General features: G+C 36.0%; 1 protein-coding gene across 2 annotated transcripts; it reads left to right on the top strand.

Moving 5' to 3' along the window:
* On the top strand, positions 12,097 to 16,613 carry LOC107639120 (eukaryotic initiation factor 4A-3). Of its 2 annotated transcripts, none has more exons than XM_021120963.1 (8): positions 12,097 to 12,569; positions 13,168 to 13,408; positions 13,514 to 13,594; positions 14,365 to 14,472; positions 14,565 to 14,684; positions 14,882 to 15,049; positions 15,830 to 15,916; positions 16,150 to 16,253. In XM_021120963.1, exons 1-8 carry the CDS (start codon positions 12,268 to 12,270, stop codon positions 16,153 to 16,155), a joined length of 1,113 nt encoding a protein of 370 aa, XP_020976622.1. In that variant the 5' UTR covers positions 12,097 to 12,267; the 3' UTR covers positions 16,156 to 16,253. The 2 variants fall into 2 exon arrangements, with proteins under 2 accessions (XP_020976622.1, XP_016198029.1); XM_016342543.2 differs by having other exon boundaries at positions 12,098 to 12,569; positions 16,169 to 16,613.

Below are 18,489 nucleotides of genomic sequence, written 5' to 3'. Positions count from 1 at the left end.
CCCTCTGAACCTCTGCTTTTCTGCTGTCTTCATCCAATCCTTCCTACTCCTTTCCATGGCAAGCTGTATGTTAGGCATCACCGTTGTCAATGGCCACCTGTCCTCTCAGTGAAAATGGTCCAATGCGCTGTCACTACATGGCTAATCATCTGTCGGTTCTCGATCATACTGGAATAGGATCTATTGATCCTTTTGCGTCTGTCACTACGCCCAGCACTCACGAGTTTGAAGCTCGTCACAGTCATTCAATCCCTGAATCCTACTCGGAATACCACAGACAAGGTTTAGACTTTCCGGATTCTCAAGAATGGCCGTCCATGGGTTCTAACTTATACCATGAAGACACTAATAACTCGGATTCGGTCCCTTGTATTAGATATCCAAGAGATATCCATTCAATCTAAGGTAGAACGGAAGTGGTTGTCAGGCACGCGTTCATAAGTTGAGAATGATGATGACTGTCACGATCATCACATCCATCATATTGAAGTGCGAATAAATATCTTAGAAGCGGAATAAGTTGAATTGAATAGAAAAATAGTAGTACTTTGCATTAATCCTTGAGGAACAGCAGAGCTCCACACCTTAATCTATGGAGTGTAGAAACTCTACCGTTAAAAATACATAAGTGATGAAGGTCCAGGCATGGCCAAATGGCCAGCCCCCAAAATGTGATCAAAGGATCAAACTAAAAATGTTCCAAAGATAATCCAAAGATATAAACATAATAGTAAAAAGTCCTATTTATACTAAACTAGTTACTAGGGTTTGCAGAATTGAGTAAATGATGCAGAAATCCACTTCTGGGACCCACTTGGTGTGTGCTTGGGCTGAGCATTGAGCTTTACATGTGTAGAGGTCTTTCTTGGAGTTGAACGCCAGTTTGTAACCTGTTTCTGGCGTTTAACTCCACTTTGCAACCTGTTTCTGGCGTTTGACTCCAGAATGTAGCATGGAACTGGCGTTTAACGCCAATTTATGTTATCTATCCTTAATCAAAGTATAGACTATTATATATTGCTGGAAATCCCTGGATGTCCTTGCCTTTTGGTTTTTAGGGCTATTGGCTTTTTGCTCTTGCCTTTTGGTTTAAAGAGCTTTTGGCTTTTTCTGCTTGCTTTTTCTTTTTCTTTTTCTTTCTCTTTTTTTTCGCCATTTTTTTTTCTGCAAGCTTTTGTATTCACTGCTTTTTCTTGCTTCAAGAATCATTTTTATGATTTTTCAGATTATCAAATAACATGTCTCCTTTTTCCTTATTCTTCAAGAGCCAACATATTTAACATTCACAAACATCAACTTCAAAAGACATATGCACTGTTCAAGCATTCATTCAGAAAATAAAAAAGTATTGTCACCACATCAAAATAATTAAACTAGTTTCAAGGATGAATTCGAAACCATGTACTTCTTGTTCTTTTGTTTTTAGAACAGTTTTCATTTAAGAGAGGTGATGGATTCATATTCATAACTTTAAGGCATAGACACTTAGACACTAGTGATCATATAGTAAAGACACAAACATAAATAAAACATAAAGCTCAAAAATCAAAAAATAGCAAATAAATAGACAAGGAGATTAAGGAATGAGTCCACCTTAGTGAGGGTGGCGTCTTCCTCTTATTGAAGAACCAATGGTGCTCTTGAGCTCCTCTATGTTTCTTCCTTGTCTTTCTTGCTCCTCCCTCATAGCTCTTTGATCTTCTCTAATTTCATGGAGGATGATGGAATGCTCTTGGTGCTCCACCCTTAGTTGCCCCATATTGGAACTTAATTCTCCTAGGGAGGTGTTGATTTGCTCCCAATAGTTTTGTGGAGGAAAGTGCATCCCCTGAGGCATCTCAGGGATTTCATGGTGAGGAATTTTTTCATGCTCATGTTGAGGTCCATGATCTCTTATTTGCTCCATCCTTTTCTTAGTGATGGGCTTGTCCTCTTCAATGAGGATGTCTCCCTCTATGTCAATTCCAGCCGAATTGCAGAGGTAGAAAATTAGGTGAGGAAAAGCTAACCTTGCCCAAGTGGAGGACTTGTCAGCCACCTTGTAGAGTTCTTGAGGTATAATCTCATGAACTTCCACCTCTTCTCCAATCATGATACTATGGATTATGATGGCCCGGTCTATAGTAACTTCAGACCGGTTACTAGTAGGAATAATTGAGCGTTGAATGAACTCTAGCCATCCTCTAGCCACTAGTTTGAGGTTAAGCCTTCTTAGTTGAACCGGCTTGCCCTTTGAGTCAATTTTTTATTGAGCTCCTTCCACATATATGTCCATAAGGACTTGGTCCAACCTTTGATCAAAGTTGACCCTTCTTGTCTAGGGGCGTGCGTTTTCTTCCATCATTGGCAAGTTGAACGCCAGCCTTACATTTTTCGGACTGAAATCTAAGTATTTTCCCCGAACCATAGTAAGCCAATGCTTTGGATTTGGGTTCACACTTTGATCATGGTTCCTTGTGATCCATGCGTTTGCATAGAACTCTTGAACCATTAGGATCCCGACTTGTTGAATGGGGTTGGTGAGAACTTCCCAACCTCTTCTTTGAATCTCAAGTCGGATCTCCGGATACTCATTCCTTTTGAGCTTGAAAGGAACCTCAGGGATCACTTTTTTCTTGGCCACAACTTTATAGAAGTGGTCTTGATGGACCTTTGAGATGAATCTTTCCATCTCCCATGACTCAGAGGTGGAAGTAATTGCCTTCCCTTTCTTCTTTCTAGAGGTTTCTCTGGCCTTAGGTGCCATAAATGGTTATGGAAAAATAAAAAGCAATACTTTTACCACACCAAACTTAAAATGTTTGCTCATCCCCGAGCAAAAGAAGAAAGAAAGAAGTAGAAGAAGAAGAGAAATAGGGGAGAGGAAGAGAGAGTAGGTTTCGGCCAAGTGGAAGAAGATAGGGTTGTGTTGTGTGAAATAGAAGAAGGAATGAGGGGTTTATATAGAAGTGGGGAGGGGTTTAGGGTTCGGCCATTTAGGGTTGGGTTTGGGAGGGAAAATATTTTGAATTTGAAGGTAGTGGGGTTTATGGGGAAGAGAAGATGGATGTGAGTGGTGAGGAGGTGATGGGAAAGAGGGATTGAAGTGATTGGTGAAGGGCATTTGGGGAAGAGAGTTATGAAAAGGTGTGAAGAGGAGAGAATAGGGTTAGGTGGGGATCCTGTGGGGTCCACAATCATGTGGGAATCCTGTGGGGTCCATAGATCCTGAGGTGTCAAGGATTTTTCATCCCTGAACCCTTTAGACGTGTAAAACGCCCTATACATGCAATCCTGGCGTTTAACGCCAGACTGCTGCCTGTTTCTGGCGTTAAACACCACTTCCATGCTCTGTTCTGGCGTTTAATGCCAGGTAGATGCTTGTTTTTGGCGTTAAACGCCAGCTTGGTGCCTGTTTCTGGCGTTAAACGCCAGACATGTTTGTTTCTGGCGTTTAAATGCCAGACTGTTCTCCTCCAGGGTGTGCTGTTTTTCATTCTATTTTTCATTCTGTTTTTGATTTTTCAGTAGTTTTTGTGACTTCACATGATCATCAACCTAAAGAAAACATAAAATAACAATGGAAAATAAATAAATATAATTAGATAACATTGGGTTGCCTCCCAACAAGCGCTTTTTTAATGTCAATAGCTTGACAGTGAGCTCTCATGGAGCCTCACAGATGTTCAGAGCATTGTTGGAACCTCCCAACACCAAACTTAGAGTTTGAATGTGGGGGTTCAACATCAAACTTAGAGTTTGGTTGTGGCCTCCCAACACCAAACTTAGAGTTTAACTGTGGGGGCTCTAGTTGACTCTGTAGTGAGAGAAGCTTTTCATGTTTCCTCTCCATGGTTACAGAAGGAGATCCTTGAGTTTTAAACACAAGGTTGTCCTTATTCAGTTGAAGGATCAATTCTCCTCTGTCCACATCAATCACAGCTCTTGCTGTGGCTAGGAAGGGTCTTCCAAGGATGATGGATTCATCCTCTTTCTTCCCAGTGTCTAGGATTATGAAATCAGCAGGGATATAAAGGCCTTCAACCTTTATTAACACATCCTCTACTTGTCCATAAGCCTGTTTTCTTGAGTTGTCTGTCATCTCTAATGAGATTCTAGCAGCTTGCACCTCAAAGATTCCCAGTTTCTCCATTACAGAGAGTGGCATGAGATTTATCCCTGATCCAAGGTCACATAGAGCCTTCTCAAAGGTCATGGTGCCTATGGTACAAGGTATTAAGAACTTTCCAGGATTCTATTTCTTCTGAGGCAATGTCAGTTGATCCAGATCGCTCAGTTCATTGGTGAGCAAGGGAGGTTCATCTTCCCAAGTCTCATTACCAAATAATTTGGCATTCAGCTTCATGATTGCACCAAGGTACTTGGCAACTTGGTCTTTAGTAACATCTTCATTCTCTTCAGAAGAAGAATACTCATCAGAGCTCATGAAGGGCAGAAGGAGGTTCAATGGAATCTCTATGGTCTCTAGATGAGTCTCAGATTCCTTTGGTTCCTCAAAGGGATACTCCTTATTGGTCACTGGACGTCCCAGGAGGTCTTCCTCACTAGGATTCACGTCCTCCCCCTCCCTTGTAGGTTCGGCCGTGATGGTTAAATCAATGACCTTGCACTCTCTCTTTGGATTTTCTTCTGTATTGCTTGGGAGAGTACTAGGAGGAGTTTCAGTGACTCTTTTACTCAGCTGGCCCACTTGTGCCTCCAAATTCTAATAGAGGACCTTGTTTCATTCATGAAACTTAAAGTGGCCTTAGATAGATCAGAGACTATATTTGCTAAGCTAGATGGATTCTGCTCAGAATTCTCTTTCTGTTGCTAAGTGGATGATGGAAAAGGCTTGCTATTGCTAAACCTGTTTCTTCCACCATTATTAAAGCCTTGTTGAGGCTTTTGTTGATCCTTCCATGAGAAATTTGGATGATTTCTCCATGAGGGATTATAGGTGTTTCCATAGGGTTCACCTATGTAATTCACCTCTGCTATTGCAGGATTCTCAGGATCATAAGCTTCTTCTTCAGAAGATGCCTCTTGGGTACTGTTGGATGATTCCTTCAATCCATTCAGACTCTGAGAAATCATATTGACTTGCTGAGTCAATATTTTATTCTGAGCCAATATGGCATTCAGAGTATCAATTTTAAGAACTCCCTTCTTCATAGGCGTCCCATTACTCACAAGATTCCTTTCAGAAGTGTACATGAACTGGTTATTTGCAACCATGTCAATGAGTTCTTGAGCTTCTGCAGGTGTTTTCTTTAGGTGAATGGATCCACCTGCAGAATGGTCCAATGACATTTTAGATAATTCAGACAGACCATCATAGAATATATCCAGGATGGTCCATTCTGAAAGCATGTCAGAAGGACACTTTTTGGTCAGTTCCTTGTATCTCTCCCAAGCTTTATAGAGGGATTCACCTTCTTTTTGTTTGAAGGTCTGAACATCCACTCTAAACTTACTAAGCTTTTGAGGAGGAAAGAACTTGGCTAAGAAAGCCGTGACCAGCTTTTCCCAAGAGTTCAGGCTAGCTTTAGGTTGAGAGTCCAACCATATTCTAGCTCTGTCTCTTACAGTAAATGGGAAAAACATGAGCCTGTAGACCTCGGGATCAACCCCATTGGTCTTAACAGTATCACAGATATGCAAGAATTCAGTTAAGAATTGAAAAGGATCTTCATATGGAAGTCCATGAAACTTGCAGTTCTGTTGCATCAGAGAAACTAATTGAGGTTTCAGCTCAAAATTGTTTGCTCCAATGGCAGGAATTGAGATGCTTCTTCCATGTAAATTGGAATTGGGTGCAGTAAAGTCACCAAGAATCTTGAGAATCCAAACACAAGGGTGAGGATAGAAGTGTCAATGGATGAATAAATAAATAGAAGGAGATTAGAGATGAGAGAAGAATTCGAAAATTTAACAAAATAAAATAAAAATATTTTAAATTTAAATTTAAAATTCGAAAATTAAAATTGAAATTAAATTAAATTAAAATTAAAACAATTAGTTAATTAAAACAAAATTTTGAAAAAGAGGGAAGGGATTTTCAAAAATTAAAGGTAGAGAGTTAGTTGGGCAGTTTTGAAAAAGATATGATTGAAATTGAAAAAGATATGATTGAAACAAAAAGATAAGATTGATTGAAAAAGATTTGAAAATCAATTTTAAAAAGATAAGAGATTAGGGGAGAAGTTAGAAAAGATTTTGAAATTGATTTTGAAAAAGATGTGATTGAAACTTATTTTGAAAAAGATTTGAATAAGAGATTTAAAAAGATTTGATTTTGAAAATTAAAGTTGATTACTTGACTAACAAGAAACTAAAAAGATATAATTTTGAAAATTAAAGATTAAACCTTTCTTAATAGGCAAGTAACAAATTGAAAAATTTTTGAATCAATCACATTAATTGTTAGTAAAGATTCGAAATTATGAAACAAAATAAGAAAAAGATTTTTGAAAATCATTTTGGAATTTTCGAAAATTATGAAAGAAAAATGAAAAAGATTTGATTTTTGAAAAAGATTTGAAAAATATAAGATTTTTAAATTGAAAATTTGATTTGACTCATAAGAAATAACTAAATTTTAAAAATTGTTGACTAAATCAAATCAAATTTTCGAAAATTATGAGTGAAATAAGGGAAAGATATTTTTTATTTTTGAATTTTTAATGATGAAAGAGAAAAATATCAAAAAGACTCAATGCATGAAGATTATGAATCAAAACACATGATGCATGCAAGAACACTTTGACTGTCAAGATGAACACCAATAACACTTTGAATGTCAAGATGAACACCAAGAACTTATTTTTGAAAAGTTTTCAAGAAAAGAAAATATGCAAGACACCAAACTTAAAATTTTTTATTCTTTAGGCATTAATGTTTCAAGAATGCATATGAAAAACAAGAAAAGACACAAAACATTAAAATTTAAAGATCAAACAAGAAGACTTACCAAGAACAACTTGAAGATCATGAAGAACATATGCATGAGTTTTCAAAAATTGCAAGAAAGAGATAAACATGCAATTGACACCAAACTTAAAACTTGACACAAGACTCAAACAAGAAACACAAAAATAATTTTGATTTTAAGATTTTATTAAATTTTTTTGGTATTTTTCGAAAATTATTTTGAAAAAGAAAATAAGGATTTCAAAATTTTTAATAGAAATTCCAGGAATCTTGCACTGTTAGTCTAAAGCTCCAGTCCAGGAATTAGACATGGCTCACTAGCCAGCCAAGCTTTCAGTGAAAGCTCCGGTCCAAAACACTAGACATGGCCAATGGCCAGCCAAGCTTTAGCAGGACATTACATGCATTGAAGTGATTAGTTGAAGCCTCAGTCCAAAAGAATTTAGACATGGCTTTACAGCCAGCCAGAATTCAACAAATCATATTGAAACACTAGAATTCATTCATGAAAATTCTGAAGAAAAATATATTTTTGAAAATAATAAAAAAAATTTTTTGAAATTAAGAGTAGTAAAAACAAAAAGCTTAAAAATAAAATAAATTTACCTAATCTGAGTAACAAGATGGACCGTCAGTTGTCCAAACTCGAACAATCCCCGGCAACGGCGCCAAAAACTTGGTGTGCGAAATCGTGATTGTTCCTTCTTTGGTAACGGCGCTAGAAACTCAATACGCACGTTCATATTCTTTAATTCTATTTCACAACTTCGTACAACTAACCAGCAAGTGCACTGGGTCGTCCAAGTAATAAACCTTACGTGAGTAAGGGTCGATCCCACGGAGATTGTCGGCTTGAAGCAAGCTATGGTCACCTTGTAAATCTCAGTCAGGCGGATTCAACTGATTTTATGAATTGATAAGTAAAAGATAAATAAGATATAAAATAGGATAGTTGTACTTATGTAATTCATTGGTGAGAATTTCAGATAAGCGTATAGAGATGCTTTCGTCCCTCTGAACCTCTGCTTTCCTGCTGTCTTCATCCAATCCTTCCTACTCCTTTCCATGGCAAGCTGTATGTTAGGCATCACCGTTGTCAATGGCCACCTATCCTCTCAGTGAAAATGGTCCAATGCACTGTCACTGCATGGCTAATCATCTGTCGGTTCTCGATCATATTGGAATAGGATCTATTGATTCTTTTGCGTCTGTCACTATGCCCAGCACTCGCAAGTTTGAAGCTCGTCACAGTCATTCAATCCCTGAATCCTACTTGGAATACCACAAACAAGGTTTAGACTTTCCGGATTCTCAAGAATGGCCGTCCATGGGTTCTAACTTATACCACGAAGACACTAATAACTCGGACTCGGTCCCCTGTATTAGATATCCAAGAGATATCCATTCAATCTAAGGTAGAACGGAAGTGGTTGTTAGGCACGCCTTCATAAGTTGAGAATGATGATGACTGTCACGATCATCACATCCATCATATTGAAGTGCGAATGAATATCTTAGAACCAGAATAAGTTGAATTGAATAGAAAAACAGTAGTACTTTGCATTAATCCTTGAGGAACACCAGAGCTCTACACCTTAATCTATGGAGTGTAGAAACTCTACCGTTGAAAATACATAAGTGATGAAGGTCCAGGCATGGCCGAATGGCCAGCCCCCAAAATGTGATCAAAGGATCAAACTAAAAATGTTCCAAAGATAATCCAAAGATATAAACATAATAGTAAAAAGTCCTATTTATACTAAACTAGTTACTAGGGTTTGCAGAATTGAGTAAATGATGCAGAAATCCACTTCTGGGGCTCACTTGGTGTGTGCTTGGGCTGAGTATTGAGCTTTACACGTGTAGAGGTCTTTCTTGGAGTTGAACGCCAGTTTGTAACCTGTTTCTGGCATTTAACTCCACTTTGCAACCTGTTTCTGGCGTTTGACTCCAGAATGCAGCATGGAACTAACGTTCAACGCCAGTTTATGTCATCTATCCTTAATCAAAGCATAAACTATTATATATTGCTGGAAAGCCCTGGATGTCTACTTTCCAACGCAATTAATAGCGCGCCATTTAGAGTTCTGTAGCTCCAGAAAATCCACTTTGAGTGCAGGAAGGTCAGAATCCAACAGCATCTGCAGTCCTTCTTCAACCTCTGAATCTGATTTTTGCTCAAGTCTCTCAATTTCAGCCAGAAAATACTTGAAATCATAGAAAAATACACAAACTCATAGTAAAGTCCAGAAATGTGAATTTTAATTAAAAACTAATAAAAATATACTAAAAACTAACTAAATCATATTGAAAACTATATAAAAATAATGCCAAAAAGCGTATAAATTATCCGCTCATTAGTGGCGTGGCTCAAAATAGAACCAAATAGAGTGGCGGTAAGAGCGGCAGCCATGGGTGACGGCGGTGCGGGCTCCATCACCGTGATCGTGAAGCATGACAGCGGCGTCTTCCCTCTCTCAATGGCGTTCTTCTCTCCGCCATCCTTCCTCCATCCACGAGCTTCTCTCAGGCAAGTTGGCAAGAATGATGGTGACACGGGCTTCGGTGACGGCTCCATCATCGGCAGTGGCGTCGACTGGCGCGACGATGGCTTCGACGGCTGCGGGCACAACCTCCTTTCTTTCCCTCGCGAGTTCGTCCTTCTCTCTCTCTCCTGACTCTCCTGATGACGATGCCGACGGCAGTGAGACGCGAGGGGCGAGCTGGACGCGACAGCGCGGTAGCAAACCCCACGGCGCCATCCCTTCCCCTCTCTTCTTCTTCTCCCTCAGGCTCCGATCGCTCCTCTCAACTCTCTCGATCTCCATCTCTCATTTCTCTCCTTCTGATTTTTTTTCTTTTCTTTCTCTTTTTTGTTTGCTGAAGCTATGTGTTATTTGTATATGGGGTGAGGGGTTGGCGGTGGGTGAGTGGGGAGGAAGTGAGCGTGGCTCATTGAGAAACAAACAGGTGTGGAGATACGTGTCTGTGTTTTAGAAATTAGGGTTAGGATTAGTGAATTAGGAATTTGGGTTTAGAATTGGGAATTTAGGATTTGAGTAGAGTTTGAATTTAAAACCAAATTTAATCAATATAATTAATTTTAAGAATACTACTTATTTTTTAAATTACAAATTATTTTTAATTAAATACTCTAATTTAAAATTAGAGATAAATAAGTAAATTTTTTTTAGTTCATAATATTAATAAAAAATTTTAATTATTCAATTTAAATTATATATAAAACTCTCTTTTATCTCTAATTACTAAAACTTTGAATTTTAATTAAGTAAGAACCATTAATTTCAATAAATAAAAAATATCTAATTATAATTAAAATTTATATAAATCCGAATTAATTTAAAACTCAAAGTCTCATAACTTTAATTTATTTATTATTATTTATTTTTTTTTTGTAAAGATTGTTTTCTATAAATAAAATCATATATATAAACATAAATAATTTATTATTTATTTTCTAAAAATATGTGGTGTTACATTTAATCTTCTTTTAGTCATTAACAACTTTTCATAATAATTAACAATGAGATTTATTATCTCTTTTTCACCACTAATCCATTCGCCCCATGAGTCTCCCAGTTTTTCAATACGATTTTCATCTCTCCTTTGGATAGTGAAAGCATAAAAAAAGGCAGTATTCATATCTCTGAATCTCAACCACTTCACTCTAACTCTTTATCCCTAAAACATCTTCTCTTATCTCTAAAATTGAGTTAGTCTCTCTTTAGTTGATAGTATTTTCTTTTGTTGCTCCTCTATAAATTCTGAATCCTGTCAAGTTTGTAACTTAATCTTCAGCTTTTCAATTTCCTTATATGCTCTTTTAAAAGTGGTTCCACTCCAATTTTTTAACTCCTTTTTACAGCTCTCCATCCTTCTCTGAATCTTGTTCCAATCCTCCGATTCAGTCCCATTCCCTCTTTTTCAACCATTTTCAATGATCTCCTTGCATTTTTTATGTTTAGCCCAATATGCTTCAAATTTAAAAAACTTACTTGCTCTTACCTTTAGCTCAAGATCTAATACTAAAAGAGAATGATCTGAACTTACTATTGGCCAGGCTGTAAGAGAAGCACTCTGAAAAAATCTTCTCCATTTCTAATTTGTTAACGTCCTACCTATTCTTTTCCTAGTCATAAATTCATTTCTAGAATTACTGAACCATATAAATTTTAAACCTTTTAAATATATGTCTATAAGTGCGTTCTTGTCCACAAAATTTCAAAAGCATTGCACTTGACTTCTAGACTTCGGGTGTAATTCAATTTTTTCTTCTTGGTTGAGGATTTCATTCAAATCACTAATGTATAATTTTGGTTTTTCAGAATTAATATTTCCTGCAGTGAGTTGATCCCATAATTCTTTCCTTTTTTTTGGATTAGGATGGCCATAAATAAAATTTTCTTCCCATTCAACATTATTTTTATATTTAATTGTTGCCTTTATAAAGTTATCACACCACGAATAAACATTAACATTAATATTACTATTCTACAAAATGCACAGACCTCCGGACAACCCCTAAGTTTAATAAAAAAAAGCCATATTAAATTTAAGCTTTCTTCTATCTTGTTTACATAATTTTTCTTAGCTCTAGTTTCCAAAAGAAAAAAGATGGCAGGCTTTACCCGTTTGCATAGGTTTTTATTTTTGTCATATCTCCCTAACTCCTCCTAATTGCCTATCTTGATTTCTTTCTGAATGTCTTTCATAGTGTTGTCTTTCTCATCATCACTTGCTAACTCCACAATATAGAAACCTGCATTTCCTTTTTCCTTTTCAGTTGTTCCCCAGTTTTGTGCGTTTTCTTTCTCATTCTCTATTTCTCTTTTTTTTTTTTTTTTTAAGTTAGGAGTGAGATTCAAACTCAAGATTTTTAGATGAAGATGAAAAGACTATACCATTTAAGCTTGGCTCATTCTTCTTGGTTCTTATAGATTTTTTATTTTTTTGGTCATGGTTCTTATAGAATTTAATTATACATTTCATCCACATTTGGGTCGGAGAAAAATAAGATTGTTAGATAATTTCAAGCTCTTGGGTAATCCGTTCATTTCCAATGAGAAAAGAATAAGAGGTCCAAATTAGCAAACGCCCAAACATTATGGGCCTTATTGGGCTGAACATCCAAACTTATCGACTAACCCTTTTAAATTTTTTCTATCTGGTTTAGGGCACAGAAACAACCAACACAAACACGAACAACACTCCCGTTACCTTCTCTCTTTCTCTCTCCTCCTACTTCCCAGCTCCCACGAACCAAAATCGCCAAAACCTTGAAACATACCCCAAAAAAAGCCTTTTTTCTTTTTTAATTTGAGTTTTCTGGAGGTGATGGCGACGACGTCGGTGGTGCCGGCCAACCGGCGGCGTGCGGCGAACGCTGCGGAGGAGCTGGAGTTCGAGACGACGGAGGGGGTAAAGGCGATAGCGAGCTTCGAGGAGATGGGAATAAAGGACGATCTGCTCAGAGGGATCTACCAGTACGGATTCGAGAAACCCTCCGCAATCCAACAGCGTGCCGTGACGCCAATCATACAGGGCCGTGACGTCATCGCTCAGGCTCAATCTGGAACCGGCAAGACCTCCATGATTGCACTCACCGTTTGCCAGTTCGTTGATACCTCCAAGAGAGAGTACGCACCTTCAATTTCACTTTTCGTTTTTATTTTGTTTCTGTTTTACTGCATTTGTTTAAGCATTATTACGAATTTAAAAAAAGGAAAAGAATTCTACTGCTTAATGCACACACAAATTTGTTTAAGTTGGGTTTTAATTTATAGATTAGGGTTTTCAAATATTTTATAACGATAGGTTATGTGGTGGTATGAATTTAGGAATTCTATTGAAGGATAATGAGGAGAAATTGAATATCTGTTTTAAATGTTAATGCTTACAAGATTCGTTTTGGTACTCAGTTCCTTAGTTATTCCTGATTTGATTATAAGCACCTTGTTGGGTGCAATCACGTGTGTAATATGCAGCAGCAGTATAGAGAATTCTGTATATGGTATGCATGGTAATTGAGTGAACCTGATAGCTATCTCCTAAGAAACTTTTCTCTATTCTCTTCTGTCATGTAATGTTATTATGTTAGTAAAGCTAGGAGCATAATTCTATCCCGAAGTAATTTCATTAGGTGATTTTTTGCGAGATTTATGCGATTATTATCGTCTTTTGCATGTGTGTTGTTTGTTTACTTATTTTGGTTTGGGTTTTGTAATTTCTGAACAGAGTCCAGGCCTTAATATTGTCTCCAACAAGGGAACTGGCCTCACAGACTGAAAAGGTTATATTGGCTATTGGGGATTTCATAAACATACAAGCACATGCTTGCATTGGGGGTAAAAGTGTGGGAGAAGATATAAGGAAGCTTGAGTATGGAGTTCACGTGGTGTCGGGAACTCCTGGTCGTGTCTGTGACATGATCAAGAGGAGAACATTGCGTACAAGAGATATAAAGATGCTAGTTCTTGTGAGTTCATTGCTTCTCATTTGCCTGTACTTGATTGTATTTATATTATAAATAGTTGTGCTTATATTGTCATGGAGTATCTTATGATTTTCATTTCATTGACAGGATGAATCTGATGAAATGTTGAGCAGAGGGTTTAAAGATCAGATTTATGATGTGTATAGATATCTCCCCCCAGATCTTCAGGTTCTCTCTTTCTTGATGCCCTGATGTTGCCTAATATTATTCAAAAGAAATTTATACAGGTGCAAATGTTATATGTTTATCGTTCAATCAAAGATGCATATTTATAGTAAGTCTTTGGCAAGTGGATAGTGGCTGAATATAGTTTGAGGTATGATATTAAAATAAACAGATATTATATTGAACAATACTGTCATTTCAAGTAATAAAAATTTGGGTAGAGATTATGGAAGTGTGAAGGTTCTTAAAGGCATTTGTAGACTTGTTTGTGTAGTGTGTACAATCTGTTTAGTAAAAATTAGAACTTAAAAGTCAGTGGCATGAGACTTGAGAGTTCAGTTTGATGTTATGACCAAAAGATAGACTCTGATTAGTTTTTTGAGAAAATATGCTTTGTTTAAGTAATAAAGGACATACAAATTTTAGATAAACATTGCTTTTGTTTTCTTAGCTAAAAAAACTGAAGCACTTTAGGTGAGGAAGATATTCTTTACTCTAATTTTAGTTCCAGATGATTTCTGGTTGACAAACTTATGCTGGTCCAGTGACCCAAATGTCTATTTCTGAGGTTGCTATATTGATTTACCGTAGGTGTCTTTTAGGGTCCTCGCTTGGCAGTTACATATGGGTATCATATGAATATTGCCCATGCTGCAGATCTTGTGGAACAGTCTCGTCTGTATCTTTTTCTCCATTTCATCCTGTGTTGTAATTGACCAGAGCCTTATTAGCACCATGAAGTATACTGTATTTAATCTGTTTTTATGATGTAGGTTGTCTTGATTTCTGCTACCCTTCCTCATGAAATACTGGAAATGACAAACAAGTTCATGACAGATCCTATAAGGATTCTTGTAAAACGTGATGAGTTGACATTAGAGGTGAGTAGCTTTTTTTCCATTGCCGACTACCTTTTCCCTTTTAACTGGAGGATATTGATCACTGATACAACTTCCCTACTCCTGAACAACAGGGCATCAAGCAATTTTTTGTTGCCGTTGAAAGGGAAGAATGGAAATTTGATACCCTGTGTGATCTTTATGATACACTCACTATTACTCAAGCTGTTATATTCTGCAACACTAAGCGAAAGGTAAATAAGAAGTTCCAGTTTTGTAGGATGGGCATCCCATTTCTCTTCCCGATCGAGTGCATTGTAAAAAGTAGATTATTAAATGCTGTGCTATAATATATATCTACTCTCTGTACTAATGAGTTTGGTGTTGATGATCTTTTAGTTTATTCATTTATTGTCCATCACATTCTAATATTTGTGTTCATTTGGGACAGGTGGATTGGTTAACTGAGAAAATGCGTAACAATAATTTCACCGTCTCAGCAATGCATGGCGACATGCCACAGAGAGAAAGAGATGCAATCATGGCAGAGTTTCGCTCTGGTACAACTCGTGTACTAATAACAACAGATGTTTGGGCTCGTGGCCTTGATGTGCAGCAGGCGAGTTGTTTTTCCTGTCCTTTACCTCTCTTTTATTTTCTTTCATGAATTCACGTATCTGCTTCCCTCTTCAGTATTTGGAGTACGTTTTACAGTCAGTCTTATCTTCTTTCTTGATAGAAAATGAAATTATATTAATATTAGTTTGCAAAAGAGGACAAGAAATCTTTGTCCTCATCCTCATCATATAGATACAGAAGATATGGCTAGGACTTAAAGGGATAGACTATATAACAATACATGCCAATCCCTTTTGAATATTAGCTAGAACAGAATAAATCAAATAAACCATTAGCTGTAACGGTCGAATGTATTACTGATGGATTTGGGGAGATGGGGTTTCACCCATGATTACATCCTAGGCCGTTTTCTGTGTTTTTGTTTCTTGGTTTCTCTCACTCACCTTGCAGAGAAGTAGCTAATTGTTCTTATATGGTGGTGAAACATTTAAATTTTGGACCTCATCCAAGGATTAATAGTCCTGTTATAACTTACTATTAAATTTCATAGTTTATATCTTGCTATTTCCCCGGTTAAAAAATATGGATTTTAATTCTTGGTTTGTAGGTCTTAGGTGTCATGGAGGGGCATTGATTTTGGTTAACAAAAACCCCAAGATGTCAATGTTTTGAATATATTGACTATAATGAAATTTTAGTTTATTTCAAATAACATACCACAAAAATTGATGAGATTTGCTGTCTATTCCTTGCATTTGGATGTAATGTAGAAGAACAGTAATTGTCTAATTGCTAATATTGATCCATGCATCTGCTTCAGGTTTCTCTAGTTATCAACTATGACCTTCCAAATAATCGAGAGCTCTACATTCATCGAATTGGCCGATCTGGACGATTTGGACGCAAGGTATTCCACTTGTTTAAACTTATTAAACATTTTGTGCTTTAACTGAGTGGTTACCCTCACCCAGTCCTATTTTCATGTCAAAATCTTCAATTTACACCCAGGTTTGAGAGGTTTTTGGTTGCTTTCATCAACCTTACACTCCACTTCTCCCATTTTGTTTTCTGTCCTCTAATGCGGCAACTATGTATATTGTATGCATATGCATACACATTTACTTATACAGTTATACTTAGGCTTGATCATGGTTTGCAGGGTGTTGCAATAAATTTTGTCAAAAGTGATGACATCAAGATCTTGAGAGATATTGAGCAATATTACAGTACTCAGATAGATGAAATGCCAATGAATGTTGCTGATCTTATATAAAGTATATATTTGGCATTTGATGTGATGGGTGGAGTGGATTTGTCGTATGTTCTAGCCGTAGGTGAGTAGTTCTGGATGTGGTTTTGCTCAGGATTTTTGTGATATGCCTGTAAACATTGGCATTGGGCCAATTAAATATTTTTCTCCCTTTAATACAGTGTACTCGACTGTACCAGTATTCTGGATGTTGAGCTTTACAATGCTGGTGCGGTTAACGTGTAAATTGTGTTGAGTTGCTTTCTCTCATGTAAGATTCTGTAATTTAATGTTTCCAAATTCACATCTGCTATAATCTTCTGAGTTAGTTTTAATGTTTTAACTAATTTATGCTCCTTTTGATTTTTGCGGTTATCTTATTCTAGTTTAAAAAATAAGGCCCTTCTTTTTTGGGCTCTCGGAGAAACAAAGCTCAAGTGCCCGATTTTCTTTGTGAACAATTTTAATTTTTAACACTATTGGTAAATGATACCCCAAAAAAAAAAAAAAACTATTAGTAAATCAATGGTCAGTGTCTAGTCATTACTGATAAGGGATAAAAAATGTAGTTCGTTTAGGTTTTTGAACTATTGGAAGATATAGTTGTTTCTAGGACTTGATGTATTTACGTAATTTTGGAGCTGATTAATTCAAGATCCAGAACTAAGAATTTCAATGAGCTCACTTGTGTTATTATTCTCATTTTGTGATGCATCATTGTGTTGGTCAGATGTTTATTCTTTATAAAACTGTATGAAGTTTATTGATTTGTAATTATAATTATATACATAGATGCAAAATAAGATATATTGTAAAAGTTTATGTTGTATCAAAATTTTCCTTGATTATTTAAGCCAAAAAAATTTCATTTCAAACTATCAAAGAGGTCCTCAACTAGATATGAATTTGCCTTGGTGCAGATTAGGGATGGATTCTTTCAATTCAGTCAACTTGGGTTGATTAAGTAGTTAGTTTAGCGGTAATTTATTAGCCAACGAAAAATCTTTAAATAAAACTTAGATTCCCAACAAGTTAGTCTGACCTGCGGGATTAGAGGTTATTTTTTTAAAAAAAAAAAATCTCTGAATTTAATGCCACTCTCAAGAGAGATTTTTATTAATCTCAATATAGAACCTTTCTTTAATAAAAAAAATACACCCTTTTGTTTTGTTCAATCGATTAGCAAATCAATTGTATTTTTTTTTTTTCCGTTTCTCACTGCATATTGTTAAATTTTAAAAAGGATTTACTGTTATGTGTGCAAGAGTATGAAACAAGTTTTTTTTTCCATTTTTAATGAAAAAAAGTACCGAGCCAGGTATATTTATTATCGGAAAAAATTATCTTAAATGAAATTTTTATTTATTTTTTATCTGAAACCAAACAAAATCTAAAATGATTGTTTTCTAGTCTTTTCAGCCCAATAGGCTCAATAAGCCGCCCAATTTTGAAGCCAACAAGCCTCACAACACTTAGGCTTTCTTGTTTTTGGTCGTGGCACTATACTTAGCCGTTGTTTGGACTTTGCCCAAAGAGACTAAGAAGCCATGACCAAAAAAATGACAAACAAGAAGCCCCATAATTATTTCATAAGCCATTCTTTCTCTATTATTGAGTTTTAGGGTTTTTGGAGGATCAAATTTGGCTTAACTCACTATTCTATAGTGATATATGACACTTTTTAAGTTTGTTATCGAAAAAATTAATGTGTTATTCATGATTATTAAAGTTTCGAGTGTTATTCAGGAATGTGAAAGATGATTATTAACAAATCAGAGAATCCGATTTAGTATGACACAAATAGTAGCTAGATTTTTTTAAATCCTCAATTCTGACTCATTAATTTGGGTTTTTAAATTTTTTTATTTTTTTAACTACAAAACCTACTCTCCAATTTGTTACACACTTGACAAAAAAATTTTTGCACACACAATACTTAAGGTCCAATTTGTTCATCAATCAAGTTTGAAAATAAATCGAAGGCTAGATTTTCTCTCCTTCACAATATCTACTCTCCGATTTGTGTATTATTGTTTAAAAAAAAATTTAACTCCATATCAATACGATACACTCCAACAACCCATAACAACGTATAACACGTAATGAAAATTCATTACAAAAAAATGAGCCAATATATGATCCATTTATTACAACAAAATTAAAAAAAATAGAAAAATAATAAATTATAGATAAATATAACAGGAACAAATAATTTATACTATGTAATAAAT

The sequence above is a fragment of the Arachis ipaensis genome, chromosome B04 (genome assembly GCF_000816755.2).
Source record: "Arachis ipaensis cultivar K30076 chromosome B04, Araip1.1, whole genome shotgun sequence".
Taxonomy (NCBI): Eukaryota; Viridiplantae; Streptophyta; class Magnoliopsida; order Fabales; family Fabaceae; genus Arachis; species Arachis ipaensis.
Note: the sequence above shows the minus strand (reverse complement) of the source record. Positions and strands in the feature narration are given on the sequence as shown.

Coding starts and splice junctions, on each gene's coding strand:
- LOC107639120 (XM_016342543.2), top strand. CDS start 12,268: ATGGCGACGACGTCGGTGGTGCCGGCCAACCGGCGGCGTGCGGCGAAC. Junction 12,570..13,167: donor GTTGATACCTCCAAGAGAGA/GTACGCACCTTC, acceptor ATTTCTGAACAG/AGTCCAGGCCTTAATATTGT. Junction 13,595..14,364: donor ATCTCCCCCCAGATCTTCAG/GTTCTCTCTTTC, acceptor TTTATGATGTAG/GTTGTCTTGATTTCTGCTAC.